The 22,635-nt window shown below is 37.9% G+C and overlaps 1 protein-coding gene across 1 annotated transcript; it reads right to left on the bottom strand.

The window, feature by feature from the left end:
• Positions 1 to 372: 372 nt before the first annotated feature.
• Positions 373 to 14,488, bottom strand: LOC104155622 (putative germ cell-specific gene 1-like protein 2). Its single transcript, XM_009701497.1, has 5 exons — positions 14,179 to 14,488; positions 12,561 to 12,608; positions 10,593 to 10,745; positions 6,130 to 6,241; positions 373 to 628 (listed from the first exon to the last, which is right to left on the bottom strand). Exons 1-5 carry the CDS (start codon positions 14,486 to 14,488, stop codon positions 373 to 375), a joined length of 879 nt encoding a protein of 292 aa, XP_009699799.1.
• Positions 14,489 to 22,635: the final 8,147 nt, after the last annotated feature.

The following is a 22,635-nucleotide window of genomic DNA, read 5'->3' as shown; positions in this document are numbered from 1 at the left end:
TGTGGGCTGCTTTATTTGCTGCCTTGCTCTTTGTGGGTTTTGGTTTTGTGATGGGATTTTTAGTCTTTTCAATAAAGAATTTGGGTGGAAATCCATAATGCTCTGAAATTCTAAATCACGTACTTTATTTTAGCATTAAACACTGCTTAAAAAACAGAGCAGTGGAGGACCTGTGTCACTGTCTTTTGCTGAACTGAGACACCTGAATCTACTTTTCCAATACTGAGACTTACTTGAAACATCCATGGAAATATCGTTTCTTTATTAAGAAAAATAATTAGTGCTACACAAATATACTTTTCTATCAATTAATACTGTTTCATTCTGATCTATTATTATGATTTACAGGATGCTTTCAGATAATGTTCAAATTTACAGAACTGAAATAGTAGCCAGGTGACGCAAGCCTTTTATTGGGTGGGCAGGATCCTCCATACAGTTGTGAAAAGCATTCACATACACATTACAAGCTTTCTCTGGAGCTGTATGATCAGGAACCTTGTATTTAGTCTTTAAACTCCTTTCCAGTATTTTTCTTTTGTGCTTGAATTCCAGAACAGTTTTTGTATATTTGTTAATAGTGGTGACAGCTGCAGCCATACAGCAAGCGAAGGAAGCCCATGCGAGGCTATAAACAAAAAGGTTTATCAGAAATTAGCAGAACATTTTCATATCCAAGGCATTCAATTTTATTTTTGAAAATAATGCATACACGTGATTGTATTGTTTTTTTAAAGAGGAGCATGGTGGGGAAGTAAGAAAGATTCTTGGTTAATGACCATCTATATACCTGACTTCTACATAGTTGACCTCTACATATTTGTTATAATATTCACTTTTAACATTCCTGTTTAATGAAACCCTACCTCCAATTTTTCTGTTCAATCTACTTAGAGCTTAAGAGCAGAAAAAGGAAATATAAAAAAATGAGAATGCATAAAAAATTAAAAGATGTAGACATTTGTGATAAATAATATTGTAGTTTTGCTTAAGTCATAGGCAGTTGGAAAGAATGTAAGTCTCCGGGTACCCAAGAATGGGGATGGAGACAGGGCATTATGCATTCAGATATAGGGTTAAGATAAGTATGGGGACGGAGACACCACTTATCTTAGCCATGATTAGCCTCTTCCTGGATGGCACATTCCCGCCCTTATCTGGAAGAGAGGATTAACTGCCCACTTGGGTTTGCAATGTTGCTGAAACAATGGAGCACAAGCACCGGAATAAGAAGTTCAACTGAGAGGAAGACTTTTGAGACTTCACACCCAAAGAAGACCCCTAGGGAACAGTGCGCAGATGCAAGTGGGAGGGAATAGATGTAAATAACTTCGGGGAAATCATTTAAATATGTATAAGACTTCCGGGAAATGACATGAATATGAATGACTGTCCTAAATAAATCTGTGGAAGTTGGACTAACCGGCGTGCATGCAGGAGGATCACGGGGGTGATCTCCCGTGCACCCAGCGCTGAAATAAACCTTTGCTTCACAGACTTTGTCCTCTCTTAAAAACTACATAGGTGAATGTTTCTCATACATTGAAACTACAAATCTCACAGGGAACACTGAGAAAAATGTGTGTCAGTTATCCAAAAGGGGTAAAAAGAAAAGAGAAGGCACAATTAAATAGCTGACTAAAGCAGGCTCAGAGCACTGAAATGCATTCCTGAGAAAATATGGGTCATGACTAAACAGAGAGAAAAGGACATCAACTCTGAAGTGTTAAAAGTAAAACTATAAGAAGACAGAACTAAAAAATGATCTTGAGGTACAATTTGCTAAAAATGTGTGAAACTTCCAGACTACTGAGTGAGGAATGCATGCTGGAGATGCAAAAGTAGCATGTAAAAATATGGTCACAGTAAAATGAATTGGAGTTCACAGAGGAGGAAATTATCCGTCAGAGCCTTTCTTAACATGACAAGGTCACAACTATCTGATGATCTGATGAAACATGTGCTTTGGTGGAGAAACTAGTTTAAGAAACTCCTGTTTATCTCTGGTCTCCTTCAGATCTGTTTGTTCCCACATCCTTGCTATAGTTCAACAAATTCATTTAGGTTTTTAAATAACTCCTCTTTTTTTTTTTTTTTTTTTTTTTTTTTTTTTTTTAATAGCATTATTTTTAGCCAGGAATGATTTACAGGGTGATCAGACAACAGGTGTGCTTACAGAATTTGAGGGTGGTGGAGTATGGCATGTAGATGTTAAGGGTTCCTAGAAGAAGGAAGAAGGGGAGCAGTTTATGCTATTTTTCCTGCTTAAATCAGTCAAGCTACACCCTGACTAACTCTTAAATGTGAGAAATCACAGAAGAGCTCTTATAACAAAAAGATAACAAGAGATTTACCTCCTCATGCAAACAGAGTACAAATGGGATAGCAGGTCTAGCTACAGTGGTATGTAATCTGTGGATTAAGCCAACCACGGTAGAGAAGAATTGAAGATTCAGCCTCTGGAATGAGACAAAAGTGGCAGATCTGGAGTAGTCCTGACTCATGTAGTAGGCATTTTTGGCTGAATAACTGAAGCACAGTAGCATTAGTAGGCAAACTGATAGAACTGATATCATGAAGCACAGATTTTGTTGAAGGTGCTTTTCCTAATCTCTTTGTTGAAGACCTTTGAAGGACTCAGTGACATAATGGTAAGAAACTGTTTTCAACAAAGCTTCTCTAAAGGCATCTTAACAAATACTGAATGAAATTAATCTCTTATGAGCAGATTCTCTTGTAGATTATTACTGTGATAAAAGAGAAAAAACAAAGGACAGAAATAAATTATTTCCTTTGACAATACAAGAAGGATATCAGTGTGACTCTTCAAAGTTTTTGCCAGAAATTTTCTTTTCCATAAACAATTTGGAAAAAATGGGGACTTCTCCATCTGACTAGAGAGAACTGAGGAAGGAAGTGGGCAAAGTCTTGTCACTGAGAGAGCCAGAGAATAAAGGGCAGTTTGGCTGCAGTGGAAATTCAACTTCAAGAAGGACAGCATTCAGTTTGAATGCTGCCCAGAGACAAATGACAAAAGGGGAACTCAAACAGGTCAACTCAACAAGGAAGCAAACTAAAGCAACCAGTCATTCATCTGCATAAGACAAATGCCAGTAGAAGCTCAGTCGAATAATGGGTTTTCCTTTTTACTGCATGGAGTAACTCATACGAGGTGTGTTATGAGAATTTAGTACAGGGCAGGTCTTTAGAGAGAAAATGTTTTCTCTTGATGTGAGAATGCCTCAATCTGAGAAACACAGGGAGAGTGAGAGACTCACCAATAACAGAAACATCTTTCAGTCTCCAGGAAAGCTGCTGAAGAAGAGAAAAGAGAAATATGGAGGGATTTATTGAAGCAACATTCAGGGATATCACAGGGTGAGTCTACCCATCATTAGCAATTCCAGCACTGTAAAGAAAGAAGAAAGTTCTTTATGCTTCCTGGGCTAGGTGGAAGAGAAATCCTGGCCACAGCAGCTGGAAGAGAGGACAGAGGGGGATCTGTGGTAGGTAGAATATCCATGACAGAGGTTCAGTAGTTCTTGCAGGAATAACTGCTCTACTAGGTCTGGTGATTGGGACGAAAAGCTGCTGACATGGCCCCTTTGTTTTCTTTAGCTACTAAGGAGGTGATTATAAGTCCCAATGAAAAAATAGCAAAGTCTTTGCCTGTGCCTCTGCCTCCCCATGCCCCAGTCATGGTCTTAGTCACATTGTTGGCCAGAAGTGGGTGGTGAGGTAATTAGAAAGGGACAGTTAGTTATAATCTTTAATGCCCCTTTTTTTGGCATCTGTTCTCTTTCCTCTTGTAAAAGACTAATAGCTTCAGCATCCTTCCTCCCTTACCATTAGATGAGATTCTCATATGCAGTCAATAGGAGAACTGCTAAGGGAGGCTGAAGATGAGGGTTCATATAACAGGAAGGGAGGTGCAAATGTAGGTTATCAGAAGACAGAAAACATTACATACGAAAGGAGATAAGAGGAAAGAAACCAATGGAGACAGTTGGGAGAAGGGAGTAAGGCATCTGTATGTATGGCTTGCTTTATTTTTAGATCACTATCAAACAGGGTGGTGTAGCTGCCATTTAGGCTGAGAAAATGAAAGAAGAAAGTGGATCTTGGTAGAAAAATGGAGCATACAATTGATTAGAAAAAAGGCATCACACAGATCCTCTTCCTCAATGTCTTCCTGTACGCAGGTACTGATGGCTTGGAAAGTCTTGTGTTGGTATAAACATTTCTTTGGCCATTCAGTGGCCAAGGCAGCACTGAATCATTAGAGGGCAGCCATGAAATTCTCAGTTCCTGACTGCGTGTCACATGGTGAAAGTCATTAGTCCACGTGGTCAGGAGAAGGCTGGCTGTAGTGGCAGCAGTGATGACATCAGTGATGAACATGACGATGATTAAGGTGATAGTGTCATCAATGGACTTGTGTCAGTAACAGCAAGAGTGACAGTGCTTTGGGTGTTTTTCTTCTCCTCCCAGTGGGATGGAAAGGAGGGAACAGGCTCCTCAGTACCAGCCTGCAGTTTTCTGTTTGCACTCCCATAGGAACAGGGAAGTAAAGAAGAAACACTCCTGCTCTTTCCACTGACCACTCTTCCTACTGATTTGGGATTAAAAAAAGGCCTAACCCCATTCATGAAAGAAACTGAGAGACCTCCAAGAAAAGAGATCAGAGCCCCAAACCAGGGAAACCAATTACTGCAAAAACGAAAACATGAATGAATGGCAGCAGTGAGAATTAAAGAAGCAAGAAGTATCTAAGTCTGAAAGTAGGAAAGAAAACACTATTTGAGGATCCTGTACAGCTCCTATGATACCCATTGAGGGTATTCAAGTAGTCCCTGGACATTTGTCCAGGGTGTTGTCTGGATACTTGGTATTGGACCTTCTCAGACCAGTTCATCCTGACAAAGGGGGATCATTCTTTCCACTTTGAGCAAGTGGGTGACATACGGGTGCTGGGCCACCTCATCTTCTGGACAAACAGGATAAGATACACCATTTGTCATGATCTGGCTAATCTCCAGCTTGGGAGTGCTGCCTAGACCTATCCTTCACTGCTCTGAAAGCACTAGAGAAACATCTCCATTTAGACACATGTAACAACAGCTTCAAACAAACTGCTGCTGCTTGTGGAACTGACTCCTGGAAAGATGCAGATTAATGTACAGTGACCTTCAAATGAAATTTGAATTATTAGGAAGGTGAAAAGTAACGAACAAAAGACAAAAGAAACCCCTATTTCACTGCAAAAATCCCTAGTGAGTCTGCATTGTAAAAATTGCAGGCAGCTATAAGCTCTTGTTCAATGATGGTACGATAAAAGTACAAAGAGCAATAAGAATGAGTGACAGTGAGCTGTGATCTCGTCTGTCAGAGCACGTATGAAGGAGACTCAGCCTGAGCTCTGCTCTACTGGCCCAAAATATTGGTCCTGATTGACTTTTGATTTAACCCAATACAATTGTTCCTATTCTTTTTTTCAGTCAGAGTTGGGGAAATAGCAGCAGTTTCCAGCATCTGAACGTTCAAATGCTTGCTATTGATCAGATTTTCAAAGACACATCTCTATAGCAGAAATCCTCTGAATAGCCCTTTTTCTTAATAAATTCACTAGATCCCCTCAGACAATATGTTACAATTATTTATAGGGTCAAAATAATGTGTTTTTTACCTAAGCCTGTTTTCAAAAATTTAAACCATCTTGTCTGAAATGTTCCAGATACAACAACCTGAAGCATATATCTGATAAGGAAAAATTCAGCCTAAATAGGTAAAGCCGGAGGAGTTTTAAACAACTTATGCAAGGCAATTGTCCTGGGGGATGAGGGTACTAAATCTAGGTCTGATGTGTATGGAGAAGAACCTCTGCTTCGTGCAGAGCAGTTGAAGGTCTCTGTACTGTCTAAAGGATGACAAATGCAAAACTCATAAGCTTATAGATTCTATGCAATAATCTAGGACAAGTGAATTTGGAGAAAAACAGCTGGTTACTGAATTGCACCCAAGGAGTGAAATAAGGTAGACCCATTCCTTATAAATTAGGTATATATTCCTTGAACATATGGTGAAATGACTGAAATGGAATGGAAGAACCAAATATAAACCAATAGGTACCAATAGGACCAGCCATAATCCCATGTGTGAGGTCTCCAGTCTTCAGGACCAAGATTTACAGTCATTTGAAATACAGTTGTGTACATCATGTGAGCAACCATGCCCAGAAGACCTAAAAAATATAATATCATAAGAACATTAGAAAATGTAAGTTGAGGACATTTTTCTTTGTCAACTCTTTGTAGCTGTCCCTTAAGCTCCTGAAGAATATTTTATGAAGTATCTAAATTCTATAAATGATTCAAAAATACTGGACTTTATAATCTAAGTGTCAATTTGTATTTGCCAATACAATCACTAATACACTCCCTTGACACCTACTCTGTATGCTAGAGGAATCTAGGCGAGCATTGGGACATGCAGCCCATAGACTTTAAAAGGTAATAAAATGATCGGCTCTTATCCTTTGAAAACTTAGTAATTCAACTCTGGGCAGGGATCAGCCATTACCACAAAGTATCTCTCAGTGGCATTGCACAGGAAGTGTTTCACACTGCTTTCTATCACTCTGTGTACAGTTTGTAGAAGAAATTACAGCTTCATTACAGATTAGGACAAACAGACTTGGTTTATATCTACAAAGGATTTATACGCAAGTTTAACAGCTAAGACAGGTGCTCTTCCACTTTTTAATATTTCAAGAAATTTTGCTAGCAGAAGTAAACAGCATGTCCAGGAAAAGCTTGCTGCTTGCTGTAAAAGATTTTTCAAAGGCATGCAGTCATGTGCTCTTTTGCAGTGCCTTAAATACAGCTAGATTTATCAAAGTTATGTAGGTGAATGAAAAAGTAAATGAACATTTAATGATCATTAAAAAGTACTGAAAGTCTAGATTATGAAAGGGGCTCACAGTTAATAATTTAATTTTAAAAATTGCTACTAGGCTGCTGCCCAATCCTAAGGGTGTCTGTTTTCCCTTAGCATTTTATCTTCCAGGAGTACTTCCCAGTGAATACCGATTTTTTTGTTTCCAACCTCATTCACAAGTCCATGAATACCCTTGCAGTATTAACTGTCCCACTGTCTAAAACACATTAGCTTCTCAGAGCAGATGGTCCCCCACTAAACTCACAAGAGCCAATTTGTTAGGTGTTCCTAAAGTAGGTCCGTTTCATGAATTCTTACAAAACTAATTCGGTAGCATATACTACCTCTCAATCTACAACACATGTCCTTGGGCATAACAAGTCAGGGCTGGCAATGACCTGGCTTTAGTAATCACTGGGAAATGGTCTTCCCTGAAACACTAGTATTGCCTGAAACACTATCAACAGGCTATTAAGAGAGTCCTTTTATTATGCAACGCAGAGCCAAGAGGCTTCATGCTGTGAAACACAGCATTCAGTACTTAGTTGGCACCCTGAGAGCGCATTCTTTAATAAACTGCAGAAAGTTGTTTGAATGTCGGCTATTAGAGAATGGAGCCCCGTTGTCCATTTTTTACCAGAGAGGTGGTATCTCATAGCCATTTTTGAGTCACTCTAATGTCTGTCCTTAACCTTTCAGTCTGGCTGCCTAGAAATGCATATAACTGGAGTGTGAACGTGAGCTCTTGTGCTGAAGTTCTCCTCTTAGCTCTTATACAAGGGTGAAATTCCAAGTCAGGCTCAACATTTCAGCAGTGGCATCAGGGCAGTTTGGTGCCTGAGAAATGGTGAAAAATTAACTAATATATATACAAAAGGCACATATAGTCATATATGGGTGCCTGTCATTGTTCATTTTAGTCAAATGCTACCGAGGGCAACAGGACAGTGGTATCAATAACATGTATTTCACAGCAGTAGAGTTAACAAGCAGTGCACAGGTATCTAAGAGAAAACACTCACAAATTAGAATAATAATTTCTGTGAAGTCAAGAACTGCATGTGGGACATTATAAACCTACATACCTTTGGTCAGAAAATTTCACACTATGATTCTTTAAAGTCACTGTGTTCTGCACAAGTGAGAACACACATTTTAAGTTTTTATTCAGTCTAAGCTAAAGACTGAGGGAACTGAGAAATCAAGCACTATCCTTAATGTGTTTTTTTCAATGGTTAAATACTATAACAGGTTTTTTTTTTTTAATGGTGTGCTTTCAATACATCTAGAATTATGCAGCTACTGTTTCCAGTAGCTGAATTTTAATTTGCGTTTGTCTGCTAGAATAGAGAGCAGGTTTGTACAAGAAATTGCATCTTCATTACAGATTAGGGCAACCAGATTTGGTTTATATCTACAAAGGATTTACACGTAAGTTCAACAGCTAAGACAGATGCTCTTCCACTCTTTAATATTTCAATAAATTTTGCTAGCAGAACAAATAGAATGTCCAGGAAAAGCTTGCTGCTTGCTGCGTAAGCCTCCTTAATACTGTACATGCCAAACCCCAAAAGAATACTAATGAAAGTGAATATTTAGGAGAGGGAAAAGCTGCCACTAGTGGGAAAAATTGCCTACAGAGTTGAATAAACCTCACTACTCTTTCTTTGGAAATAGACGTGGCAGTGGATCATGAGGTTTGGTGAGATACAGGAGAAATGGGGTTTTTTTTGAGCAATTAGTAGCACTGGTGGTGATACAGATTTTTAACTACGTGGACAACTTTCAGGAAAGTTATTCAGAAGAAAGGAGATATTCCAGCAGGTTCTCAGAGTTCATGGGCAGCAAAGTTTGGGGAATGCTCTCTGGACTACAGGGAGCTGATTTAGCGATCTTCAAATGTGTAAAAGTTAACTGCAAAGAGGAAGGAATCATCTGCTCTCTGTTGCAGGTGAGTATCCTAAAAAACATGCTGTGAAAAATTACAACAGTTGGGGCTTTAGATTAGACATGAAGTAAATCTTTAGAATGGCATGAATTGGATTACATTTCCTAAAAATGTGACAGAAACTTTAGTATGGAAGAGGGAGCATTGATTATTTTTTTTTTTTATGGTGTTTTTTGGGGCTTGGGGATTTTTTTAAGATGGGACTAGACAAATATCTGTCAGGAAACATTTAGGAGAGTTGGGTCTAACTCAGGGTGGAGTGATAGGTCCCTAGAAGTTTTACACTTCCATAAAATTAAGCAAAACTAGAGTGTCTCGGAAGTCACCATCTGGAACATAAATTGTGTTTACTGAAATCCCTGGAGATTTGGCCCAGTGTCTACACTTAGCACTGCCCTCTAGGAATATTGTGCAAGAACTGGGCTAGAGAAAGACTAGAGCAGCAAGAGTGTTAAGAGGTCTTAGAAATATATGTGAAGTAATATGACATGTTTCTTAATCATTTCTTTTTGAGATGGTGAAGGAGAGACGTGATAGTTGTCTTCAACTATCAAAGGCTTCTGCAGAAAGGAAGAAAATTTTTTCTTCCAAATTACCACAATCAGATGTTTAATAAGCTTGATTTATTTAGCCGACAAAAATGAGATTGGCAAAGGAATTAAATGTGTGATTATTTTTAAGAGGAAAAAGTATAATAAAAAAATCTTTGATTCATGAAGAAAGGCACAACAATAACAAATGCATGAACACTAAATCCAGAAACATTTGGATTAGGATCAGAGCCCAAATTTTTGACAGAGAAAGACAATCCTGAGATTAATTCTTTGCCATCTGCCAGGTGTTTGACTTGCAACCAGACACCATTCTAAAAGATATGCTTTCACCGAGTATAAATCACTTTGGACTCCAAACAATCCTGACCATATGAAGCACAGTGGTGTGTGTTCCACAAGAAATTATTGTAAATAAACAGTATGATTGCTTCTGGCTTTAAAATTAATAACTCTATGAAACATTGTTCATGTTACCCATAATTGCTGTTGTTCCTCAGTAACAATTCTATAATACAGACAGAATCATACAGTATTTCAGGCTCTAAGACACCTTCAGAAGTCTCTGGTCCAACCTCCTCCTGCTCAACACACAGTCAACACTGAATTCAGACTAAACTCCTCAGATTGGACTAGGGACTCTCTGAAGTTTCTTCCAAATCGAATTTGCTTAGGATCCTATGATTAAATAGCATTGGATTAAGAAGTAATACACAGAAAATGAAAGACAATTTTAATGATGATTGTCTACTAACAGTTATCCAATTACATTTTGTTCCCTCTTAAAAGTGCTATTTTAATTTGGCTATTGCTAATTTTATACTTAGCATGTCGGAAATAAAAAATCAAGTTATTTGGAAGAGTATGTTACTTTTTTATCTCTGACAACCAACTTGACAATAAAATTAAAAATTATAAAATTAAAATAATGATGATAAAAATAGTAAAAGCTATAAATATAAAATATATCATAATTACATTAATAAATAATTAATTGAAAATAATATTTTCTATAAAATTTAGCTCCATCTTGTATTGTTAGTGTCTCCATAGGTACTGTAATAGTTTTGAAACTTGGACACTGTTCCTAATTTTCAGGTGGAAGTCTGTCAATGTTGCATTTTCTGGATGTGATAAATTGAGAACCTTAACTGTACCTGCTAATACGGTGACTACTGCAGAAAAGGCGTTGATCTTTAGCCCATCAATGACAGTACTGTAGTAGCACATTTCTACCGACATAAGAATGGCTCCAGTCAGAAGCAAAATGATGTACAGAAGCTCTGCTACAATAGACAGCCATAAAACCCCTGGAAAATCAAATCAATAGCAATGATATTATAAGCAGTCATTTAGTATTTTCATCATTTCTTTCTTCTTCATTTATATTGTTTACATAACATTAAACAAAAGCTCAAAGACTGTGAGGATGCTATTATAACATCTATAGGAAGACTTCAAGATCAATGGACACCCTACGTTCTAATTCCCTCTATGGATCTGGCCATTTAATGGAAGAGCACTTGCACATTCCTACTCCACACTTAAGAAGCTTACAGTACAAGGTGGGGCAGTATGGTTTTACAGTCAATAGCTACCCTAAAATTACCATGAACCAAAGTTAATATAAAAAGAATTACTATCCATTTATCTAGTCGACATCACGGTTGCTGAGTCCAGAGGGAAATGTACCAAAACAGAAGACCATGTTACCCAGCTAATAAACTGCAAGACCATGCACACAGCCACATGGCCTGAGGGTCTAGTCATTAAATAAAGTCTTCCCCGTGGGCTTAATTTTCCACCAAACAGGATCTTGATTTTTGGACAGAGAAACCTTCATGAGCCCAGACACTCTCCAGGTTTCACTGAGATTCATTTCTGTGGTCATCTGCTAATTCATTTCTTTTGGGGTAACTGTTGATTATGTCTTATGCAAGAAGTTGATCTTCCCATTAAAGTTTCTCAGCCTGCTGTTTTACCATTAGCATGTTAACATCCCACAATCAGGAGCAGGAGGTCTTCTTATGTCCAGATGGTAGCAAGAACTGGTCAACAACCTTCCCAAACCTTTTTAAAAACAAATAAGCGTGTCCTGATACACCTGATTGTAGATTCAGACAGTGATTTCATGTGAAGTTATACACTAACATTCATAACTTAAAGATAGAAATATTGCTAAGACATGTAATTGATTACTAAATACTACATATGGCAGTAAAGAATATTTGTGTGGTAAATAACCCCTATTGCAGATTTTGACAGTGTCTGTGGGACTTCTGTGATTCAAAGGCCATTTAGACCTTAGATTCTTGGGCCAGGCTATGTGTGGGGGCTCCTGGGCAAGGTTTATTTCTCCAGCAAATCTTTGTCTCAGTAAAAAATTGTTATTTGGTTCAAGAACTCTGGGCATTATGTTACCCAACAGTATTGGCTGCTCTAGCTACGAGAGTTTGCATCTTAACATTTTTGATAAGTGAGCCATCATTACATATGCACTGAACAACTGTGATAATCCTTGTGTATGATGCCTAGGGATGATAAATTCAGGAGGAGTGAGCCTGATGCATCCTGAGTTTTGTGCACACAGCAGCCATATGCATCTGCAGAACACAAACTTGCGCTTCTCCTGTGTAAGGCAGGAGTCTATGTCCACACAGGATTTCATTACCCAGGGATAACTTCTCAGTGCGGTTATCAGGTACCTAGGTGCTGTCTTAGGTGTCTTGATCTGACCTGCAGGTGTCTGTGGCATTTGCCAATGCTGTTCAGAGTTAGTGCTGTTCAGGCACTACGTCTGCCACTGGTTTCACATGTGAGGAGCTATCAGGGCAGGGCCCATAATCCACCCCTCCTTTCTGAGGACCGTGTCTGTGTGATTAAGAACCACATCTCATTTATATTCTTGACTTCCAGTACCCACATTCAAAGTAATTTTAAAAAAACATTCATATCCAAACTGTGTTCAAAAGACATAGATGCATATTTTAAGTCATGTGGACTTCATTTTGAAGTTGAAAACGAGATAAAGAACAAAAAATTGCATGGGATTAAAGTAAGCATTATTTATATTGGTAAAATGATCAAGAAAGTTTTATTTACATAAACAAAATATGCATATCTACCTTGATCAGCAGCTGGAGTCAGACTGATGAAGCTTCTACATTTCTCTCCTAAAAAAAAAAAAAAAATTAAATAAAATTCAGGTTTATTTTGTATTCTGTAATGACCTAAAGAAACAGATTCGTAGAAAGCAGAAAATGCAAAATCTATCATAAAAGTACAAACTGAGATGATCACAAGAAACTATTACTGGTGTATATTTGTACAGAGTCCCTGGTACATCAACCTCCTCCAGGAACTTAGCTAGAGAAACCTTCCAGCCTTTTTTAAGGCACAACCAGTCTGGGAGACTATGAATTGATTTCCAAAAGGTTGTAGCTGTGAAAGCCAGAATGGAAAAACCATCATTTCCTTTGAAAGACTAGCAGCCTGTATGCCATCTTCCCTGTGAAGGAAGACCTCCTGTGCTCACAGCAGTAAGGTTGCTGCTCATACAAATTTTTTCTAAGCTTGATTCCAATTTCTTTCTGTAAGCTTAGATTTTCAAACCCATGTGACCTCCTGACCCCCACACAGATGCTGTGAACAAAGCTCTTGGAATTAATTCTGCTCTGCTCTGAAAAATACAGGGTGTTTTTTTTCAGCTACTAACTGCACCAAGTTGGAAAACAAGAACTGCCATAGCAGATGCACAAATTAAACAACCTCGTTTTCCATAGCAATCACCATCTGAAAGATGTCTTTTGGACATGTATTTTGCTGTTCTTCAACATTTACCCCCTTAAAATTGTGTAACTTACAAGACCTTCTGGTAGAACTTACAGGACAGGTAACTATGAAAATACTTGCATTTTATGGCACAGATGACAGGTGATTTGATTTCTCTGAAGTTTTGCTCTAGTCATCATTTGTAAACTGATCAGGACAATAGGGAAAAACTTAATGTTGGTCTGGATTTACAATAAATGCCCTATTTCTTGAACCAGCTAAGCAATTCCCTTATACAAAGATCTAAAATTAATGAGAAGCTTTCTTTAATGTCAAGCTATTTTAATTCTACTGACATTTACGTACATAGAGTGAACATCAATTAAATGCCACCACTTGTGACTAGTAAGTCTCCAAATTACATTTTAGCAGGCTGAAAATAATCTTCTGCTTTGATTTATGAAAGGTAAGATCACAGTAAGAAAGTAGAAATACCTGTTCTTAAGAGGAAACCCATGAAATAACTTTGATCTCACAGATTTAATTGCTCAAATGATTTTTAAAACAAAAAAATCTCATTGTGCTTCTTATGTTGCTGTAGGAGATTGTAAGCAATCATTTAAGGCAAATATGTTCATTTACTCTTAAAGGACTAAAAACATCGGAAAAATAAAACACTTCCTTGTTAAAGTAACTTAACTTGCTGCTTTGGTTAGAATAATAATAGTAAAAAAATCTTCACCTGTACTACAACCTGTCACTCTAAAGTTCTTTGTAGAATGTATTACAAATTTTTTAGCACTTGACTAGATAGTACCCTTTAAGATCCTTCTTCCCAGAGAAGAACAATTTTTAAGGATACTTTTTCCTTTAAAATACATAGATGGTATTGCAGCAAAGAGGAATGTGTCACCAAATAAGTAGGAAGAACTCTGATTACTTTCTTAAGCAAATTTACATGGTTTTACTTACCTTCTTCGTTTATACTTTCTTCACAGGAATACCAAATCCCAGCATGAAATTTTCGGTCAACGAACTTGTCATCTCCAGTCTCCCAAATATACTGCACAGCATTACTGTTGTTGGCATCAGGGCTATTAAAGCGGATGCAGTGATCCCCTTTACTCTGTCCTGTACAGAAAGGTTTGGCAACTTTTCTTGTCCCTTCACACCAGTAACTGCTGCTGAATGCTGTAATAGAGAAGACTAAAGAGAGAAAACTGAGAGAAAATGATGCTGAGGCTCTCTGCCGTCTGTCTGCAGCTGAGACTGAAACTGGCATCCTCCAGGACCGCACTATCAATTATCCTAGAAACAAACTTTTACAAAGCTATGTATATATTTGCCTGGTGAAGCACCTGCCTGTATTTACCATCCCATTCTTCATTCCTCTGAGAAAATTGTACCAGCTTAGTAGTTAAGAGAGAAAGCAGAGATATGGGCATGTCCAGAAATCATGTGGCAGGAGAGATTAAGTATATAGGACAGTGTTGTTTGGCAGTAATGTCCTGAAAGAAATATGAAGAGGTGAGACAATAAATTATAGTTTGCCCCATGAATCACAGGAGTAAAGATACACAGAACACAGAAGCATTGGAAGTACCTCAGTATGTGAACAAAAAAGTTTTATTTATATCAACAAAATATGCATATTTACCTTGATCAGCAGGTGGAGTCACACTGATGGAACTTCTCAATTTCTCAGCTAAGAAACAAATAAAATCTTGTGATTCCAAATGCTCCTGTTACACTGAACATTGATTAAATTGAATATAGTTGTAAATCTTGCTATAAACAAATTCCTAACAGTTGCCAAGTTAGAGCATTTCACAGCATTACAGCACTTCCCAAGACCACTGGGAAGGTGATTGCATCTATTCGAAGTTTCACCAAAGACAAATGAAAGTCATAAGTTACATGACTTTGCTATTGATGGCCTTCTGGGCACTGTCCAGTCTGCCTCCATAAACACATAATAGAGTCTTGCCCAAGTTAGGTGAAACAGTAGAGAAAAAGCTGAATTATCCTCATTTTGTCTGTCCATCTATTCTCTCTGTAAAATAGATTTTTTTTTCCTTCATCTAAGAAACATTTCCCACCTTGATATGTTATATACATTGCTTTTTCTGTCTGTTTGATAATGCAAATTAGTGATGCAAAGAACCAGAAGGAGTAGGAGTGTTAGTAAATGCTTGCTTCGTTTTACAACTGGAAGGTCAAAACACATGCCCTAAGGGAGAGTGATACCACAGGACAAATACTGAAGTCACATATGTATCTTTTAATGAAAAACATTCTGATTTTTAAAGCAACTCTCCACTCAGAAGCATGTGGCTAGACAAGTCCCAACATGAAACTCAAAGAAACAGGACAAATGACTGCTTTAGACTGTTACAAAGATCTCAGCTCGAAGAGATGGCCAGCAACAGAATGAAATACCAAGTAGGTGTCTAGACTAAGAAGGCAGAGCAAATCTCACAAATCGAAAAGCATGTAGATTGAGCCAGGAGTTATTTTTTCCTACAGCTTTGTGTTACTGTATTTTCACAAGGACGTAGCACTCGTGAACTCCACTTGAAGTCTCTGTGGATTGACACTGCTCCTGGACATTAACAACTGCCCAGCAAGTCTGAGAGTAGGATCAGTGGGAGGGAAGGAGGGAGGGAGGGAGGGAAGGCCTTCTAAGGATTAAACACTCTTCTATGTTCCTATTCCCATGAATAATCTGCATACAGCTGTATTGAAACATATTTTGAGGTCTGTGAAACCACTGACTCAAGGCAGTTGAGTTCACTTGGGAATAACACTGACCACCTCCTCAATATGCACAAACTTTACAGTTTTATGCCCATTATAAAATTTAACCAGCATAAATGTCAGAGCATTGTTGTCTTCTTTGACTAAACAGACATTGTACTAGACTATGGATCAGTCTCTGGAGACTTCAGAAAAAGCTCTGTCAATTGATGTCTCCTGGTTGACAACTGCAGTCTGAGATTTTTCACTGAGATAGTTTTCTGCTTATGCCCTATCAATGCTGGTACCACAAACTTTTAAATCAATTTGCCATGTAAGACTGCTCTATGTAATAGGAGAAATGTATTGCATGGGCATTTATAGGTTAGATCTGTCATACTGTGAAAAAATAAAGAAAATAAAAGAGAAGTACATAGATTAGCTGGACTTTCCTTCAAACAAATTGTTATATTCAGTGATTTTTGCTGGAGTAAAGTTGAGAGTGAATGAAGGAGGGCAGCTGTGGCTAGCATTAAGCATTATGATCTTCCTGATTTGCATCGTTCTAGTAAAAACTCTGAACACTAACTCAGAAATTCAAACTTCAGTTCTGCATTCTGCCTTTACCACCTCGTGCCACAATTTATTACTGTAATTACAATATGGGGATACTTTAATGTGGATCTCCTGCACTGACCTAGTCCTAGGTAGCGTTAACTCTAGAGATGGTCCACAGAGCTCATTTAAGTGATCATCAGATGATTTTTAAAAGTGAACAGGTAAAAACTAACAAACTGTACAAGTCAAAAACTGAAAACAGACCCTCAGCTATGGGGTGCTAGCTGTCAGTGGAGAAGGTGAGAGGACTTACATGCTGCTGAGCAATAGTGAGGATGTACCACAGGTGACCCTGTGGCTCTGCTCATCTAGGGTCTAGGCAGACCTCAGGGTTTCTTGAGCTCTAGGACATTTCTTATGGTGATCTCAGTGCCAGAGCACTACTCAGGTCTCCTGGTTTTAACCTGCTACAGAGCTGATCTTACTCATATGGCCATTAGAAAATGTGCTTTTATCCCTTGTAGTAATACACAGATGAGCAGTTGCTATGGGGGCTTTGAAGTGCCTCTCCCTGGTCCCCAGAGTTGCCCTTAGATGTGGCAGGGAGGAATATGTCACATCCACCCAGGGGACACAGTAGTGCAGTGCAGCCAGTGCCCTTACTGTCAGACCTCTAGAGTGGGCTGGATGCATTTCCACCCTGAAATACTTGTCCTCAGAGCACTTCCATATGCCATGTCCCAGCACTCTTTTTTTATCACATCCAGACTTTACATAAAGATGAGACATGGGTATACATCATGCCCTTCCACCTCCTGGATTCCTCCAGAAAAAGTTATGGCACGTGTGTAGAGAGGGAGTCAGGTCATGCTGCTGGCCAGGTTAATGAGGTGTTCTTCAGGGTGTATCTGCCACACAGTTCGGGTTTAGTCTACATCTGGCTTTGAAAGCTGGGCTACTGCTGACTTCCACAGTCCTAGTGTTGCAGCTCTACCTGTTCTCCAGCTTAGCTGCTTGGGATGCCCGTGAGTTCTGGAAAGGGTGCAAGCCATCCTCCAGTAGTAATAGCTGCAAGTTTCATTTCTCTTGGAAATGCAGGAGGCAACATTTTCTTGACTCTCCACATTGCCAAATCAAAGCATAACAATTGTAAGCTAGACCCTAAAATCATTATATTATAAATGGTTTTATTCCCTGAGCCTGCATAACACATAGATTTATTTAAGTTTACAGGCTTTTCTCTGCAACTAGAAAAGTTGTAAACAATTTTTTGAAAGTTAAAGCTGAAATTCATTGGCAGTTTCTCCAGTCTCACAGAGGAAACTGTGAAAAACACACTGAATGTCACAAGAATTATAGTAAAATTTGAACTACTGGTGACATCATTTTTTGTCCATTTAGATTCTCACCGATCCTGCAGTGACTGCGCATATTTGACAAAATATGATCAGAAAAGATAAAAACAGCTATTACTGAGCTGCTTCCTAACAGCCAGCTAGATTCAGCAAGGTTCCTACACAAAGTTTTTCAGTGTTTTAGGGTATCTTTGAATGGTTTCATGAGGTGTGTATAAATATATATATATTTATGGAGATGGATTGCATTCTTGCAAAACCACTGGCAAAATTCCCATGGAGTTTCAAGGGAACAGGATCAGCCCTTTAGTGTTTTAATAGTTTTCTGACCTCTTATTGGCTAAAGGACAAGCTACAGTAAGCAGACTTTCTGTGAAGTTTGGAGTATATTCTCTCTGCCTTTAATCAGAAAAAAAAAACCAAAACGTAGTTAGTCTAGTAAGCTTAGACACTTTATTAGACTTCCTCATTTATTTGAAAGAAGATTCATTAAAGAGTTGCACTCATAAAAGAAGATATTTTTACTTTTTTTTCACAGGACAGGGTGATATAATTGATCTATAGTTGAGGGACATACCAGCATATTGGGGACAAATTTATTAGAATGGGCATGGTGACACTTTTTGGTCTCTGTTCCAGCATGGGACTCTGGTCCAGAATATCTCCTGCACCTGCCAGTTCTGTCATGATATTGTTTCTAGTGAAACAGGTAAGCTAATTCAATCATTAATAATGGAGAGTATAATAGTGGATTCCTATCACAGAACATTTTAACCTTCACAAACAGCATGTTTGTTTCAAAAATAGTTCTGACATAACAATTTATGTTTATTAAAAACTAGTCATGAGAAATGATGACTGAGAAGCTGTGGAGTTTTGTATTAGAACTCACTCTGACTAGGTCATTTATTACAATTTTCTTCTATTAATGTTCATTCATACTGTGCATAAATTGTGTTTACATCCATTTATATAATCTCTTTTCATACCAATATTGATCAGTATTGAATTATATTTACTTTTCAATTTTCCTACCAGATATCAATACTATTGAGAATCTTGTTTATTTTCTACTGGTTTTCCTCTGTTCTAAAAACAGCTTTGCTTTGCTTTTAGTACTGTCTTTTAGCCTTTGACTTGTACAAGGGGTGAGCATTGAATCTCAGATTTGTGAAATCTGGTGATATTAGTTTCATTCTGCATCTCAACTTCTTACAGACGGCTAGTAACTCTGTATGCAGTTTCTAATCTATTTCTAGTAGAGATCTACTAAACTAGTCACTTCTTTTTTTTCTAAATCTATTTAAAAAAATCTTAAAACTTGCTTCTTTGTCTATATTGTCTTATAATTTGGAGGAGTTTTACGTATTTAATGACAAAATAGCTCAGTGTAATTCACTTCAAGGAAATTTTCAAGTATGTCTTTAATCATTATTATTTATTTTTTAATATCAACCTTGAGTTCAATAAATTTAAAAAATAATTACTAAGATTTAGTAATTCATCAATTCATCAATAAAACTCATATAAATTTAGGTTACATTTCTATGAAGTAACTGTACATAAGTGTAATTGACAGGCTTACTTCAAACTGAAAGTAATAAGGTATTTCTATCCACTTGTTCTCCATTTAACTGGGTTACTAAGGAAGTAAGTTTGCATGTGTACATGTTGTAGAGACTGTAATGGTGTTCCTCGCTTTTTTATGAAGAAGAAGTTACCAGGAGACACATATCCTGGAGTTTTTTTTAATAGAAAATATTCCTAATGCTTTCGTGTAATTCAAATCTAGAGTTCCTCTTGTATAAATGAATATAGAACTGGAACAACTCTCAGGTTTGAGAAACACGTTAAGTCTGTAGAATACCTTGACCAAAACACTGGTTCCATCAATGCTAACAGAAAATCTCCTAATTACTTCCGTGAGATCAAAACTTTACAAGACTATAAATCACAGTGAATTACTTTGTCACAGTGATTCATGTAACTTGTTTAAAGAAATATGCTATATTTCTTTATATTTTATTTAATAAGAAAGAAAAATTTAAAGAAATAAAAATCATAAATCACTATATCCATATTTTGTTGTAAACTTCTATATAGATATGAAAAATATCAATTAGAACAAACCAGGATCATGGCTGAAACAATAAGTAACTATTTAAGCTCTTATTTCTAGTTTATACCTAAATTGAGGATTTTTCTGTCCATAATAGCATAGTCTGAATAAACAGAAACATTTCATTTCACCATTAGCTTAGTGTAAGAAATTAAAAGGGTGAAATCCTAATTATACTGTGGTCAGTTATGAAAAAAAATAAATTTAAACCAGTCTGTTTGCAACCTTGGAGGTTTATTATTATAATTCGCTTCCTAAGCAAGGGCTTTGGGCAGTGTTTTCTGTTGCATCCAACATATTTTTAAACAGTAGAGTCGTCCTAATGCAGCTCTTGAGCTCTGAGAACCAAATGAATCAAAAGACCCTTCCAGGGAAGTTTGATTAAATTTCAGTATGGGTGAACTTTGGTGTGAGTCAGGTGTCAGGCTCACAGGCTGAGGTGGTTCATTTGCTACCAGCGAAACCTCAGATAACCTGAAGTGAAGAAATGTCCAGCGTAGGGCAAAAAGTTGTGGACTTTCTGAGCTTCTGCCCTGGACACTGGAGTTTAATTTCTTCTGAGTCAGAGGTCCTGTTTAAATGCTAGTGACTGAATGTCAACTGAAAAATAAAACTGAAATCAAAAGCCATGCTCAGCTGTATGTTGTCACCACTTGAGATCACAGTAAATTTACCTGAAACTTGTATTTCTACCAATGAGCATACATTGTATCTAAATTTTGATAGCACTGAGCAGCCCAAAACTTAGACCATAATAAATCCTTATGGGGATCTATAATCACAGACCCATGTCAGATGCAGAGAGCAATTTGTCGATTCTCCTCAGAACATATCCACAGGACTGGACCTTCTCCCACACGTGGCAAAAGCAGGAAAAGTCCCTGCAATCTCAGCAGTGATTGCTGTGCTCCTCGGTTTGACCCAGACTGCAGACCCTCATCTTTCTGTGAGAATCTGCATCCCTCTCTGAAGAATAATAGTGATGTGGATGTAAGATACAGAGGCAAGCCTGTCTCTTTGATTTTTTTGTTGAATCTTTTTCATTTAGCTAAACAGATGTATGACAACAAGGTGTCCAACTTCCTTAATTTCCCCTTCCCTCTTAAGGCTACTGCTTTATTCCCAGGCCACACAGTTTGCCTTCTCACTGGACAGTGAATAGCTCTCTAGTGCATTTAACGCAGAAGAGACTTAACAGGATGTCCCACTGAAGAAAACACTGAAGTCTTCTGTCTGGGGCACCTGCATCAATCATTTTCAAGCCAGGAAGAGAAAGAAAGTTGTTTTTCCTCATTCCAAGGCACTGCCAGTATTCTTCAGCCTTTCTCTATGCATACGTCCTTATAGATTTTCCCCAGAAAGAGTGGAGACCACTGCACACTGAATAGTCACATACAAACAGCAAGCTTACTTTTTGTAGCTGCTTTTGGTAGTCCCTGTGTAAGTAGATGATGATCAATTGACAAGTTGCTGTCATTCAAGTCATCATGGCTTGCTGTTGAATATCTGTTTATTGCTTCTTTGATAAGATAAATCTATGGGGATTTCTTAGTCTTTTAGTTTAATGACTAAGGCCACTCCAGTACTTTCCTCACAACTTACAAATTTATCTCTTTTGAGGTATGACCGTCAGCATTAGTCATACTATCCAAGCAGAGTTGCACCAGGGGTAAATGCTACTCATTAATACTGTCTTGTACTCCTTTTCAACATCCTCCCTCATATGTACAATGTCAGAACTGTCAATAGTCTCCTGTACTGCAACACTGCCTACAGGTGGCTGATGTCACTTCATTCCTACAACTAAATATAAACTCTCAAAAAGTCCTGACATGTATCCTCCAGCTGTGGCTTCTAGGAGTAAAATGTTGCATTAAGTCTATCATGGTGCATACTCTGCAGAGAGGTTCACGTTTCTCTGTGATCCAAATGGCCCTTATTAACTGATCCTTGTCTGCTCCCTTGTTCTTTTCCAATCATCTGCACATTTTTTAACTAATAATTCATATTATTTTATATGTTCTTCTAACTGTATTTCAGACTAACTTTTGAGGTCAGCTGATGGTTCTTAATTTTTTTGTCAGGTGCAATTCTAATTTTACAAAGACTTGATTTGTTTTTTTTCATTAGGAAGTCTTACGGTAGAAAACCAAGCATCTCACAGATATTTACATCAATAGTGACCAGATATTGGCTATCTGACTCTGCCTGCAGCTTCGTAGATACTGACAATTATGTAAGGAAGTGAGGTTAAACTGTCATTTATGCCTATCTGCTCCTCTATCTGCTCCTCACTCTCGTTGAGTGAGCTTCTTCATGACTGTATGACAACCTCATCTCCAGGAATGAAACCAAACATGCAGCCAGGTAACCACTGCAAGGCTTTCCTTGTATTTCCTTGGCTGTTTAATGCATTTGTTTATTAGAAACTGAAGTGTTATCCCTCAAATCAAGCAGTCTTTTCTACAAATGCGTCATATCCATGTCTTTGCCTCTTCAAATGAGGTTCACTGACCCGGGAGTGTGTAAAGAATCTTCCTTGGCTCTCAGCATTTTGAGGCCTACAGGAGGGAAATGTCAAGATGCTTTTTATTTTGGAAACACACATTCCTTTCTCATGGCTGCTGTAAATATTCTCTCCTTATCTTGCAAGCCCATCAG

This window comes from Cariama cristata, unplaced genomic scaffold (assembly GCF_000690535.1).
Source record: "Cariama cristata isolate BGI_N322 unplaced genomic scaffold, ASM69053v1 scaffold506, whole genome shotgun sequence".
Taxonomy (NCBI): domain Eukaryota; kingdom Metazoa; phylum Chordata; class Aves; order Cariamiformes; family Cariamidae; genus Cariama; species Cariama cristata.
This window is presented reverse-complemented; position numbering and strand designations above follow the sequence as displayed.

What these genes read in the sequence shown, in the direction of transcription:
- LOC104155622 (XM_009701497.1), bottom strand. Translation starts at nt 14,488, where the DNA reads ATGCCAGTTTCAGTCTCAGCTGCAGACAGACGGCAGAGAGCCTCAGCA. An exon ending in AGTAGTCACCGTATTAGCAG is followed by an intron (nt 6,242 to 10,592) that starts GTACAGTTAAGG and finishes TATATTTTTTAG; the next exon opens with GTCTTCTGGGCATGGTTGCT. An exon ending in GATTATGGCTGGTCCTATTG is followed by an intron (nt 629 to 6,129) that starts GTACCTATTGGT and finishes TTTTGTTTATAG; the next exon opens with CCTCGCATGGGCTTCCTTCG.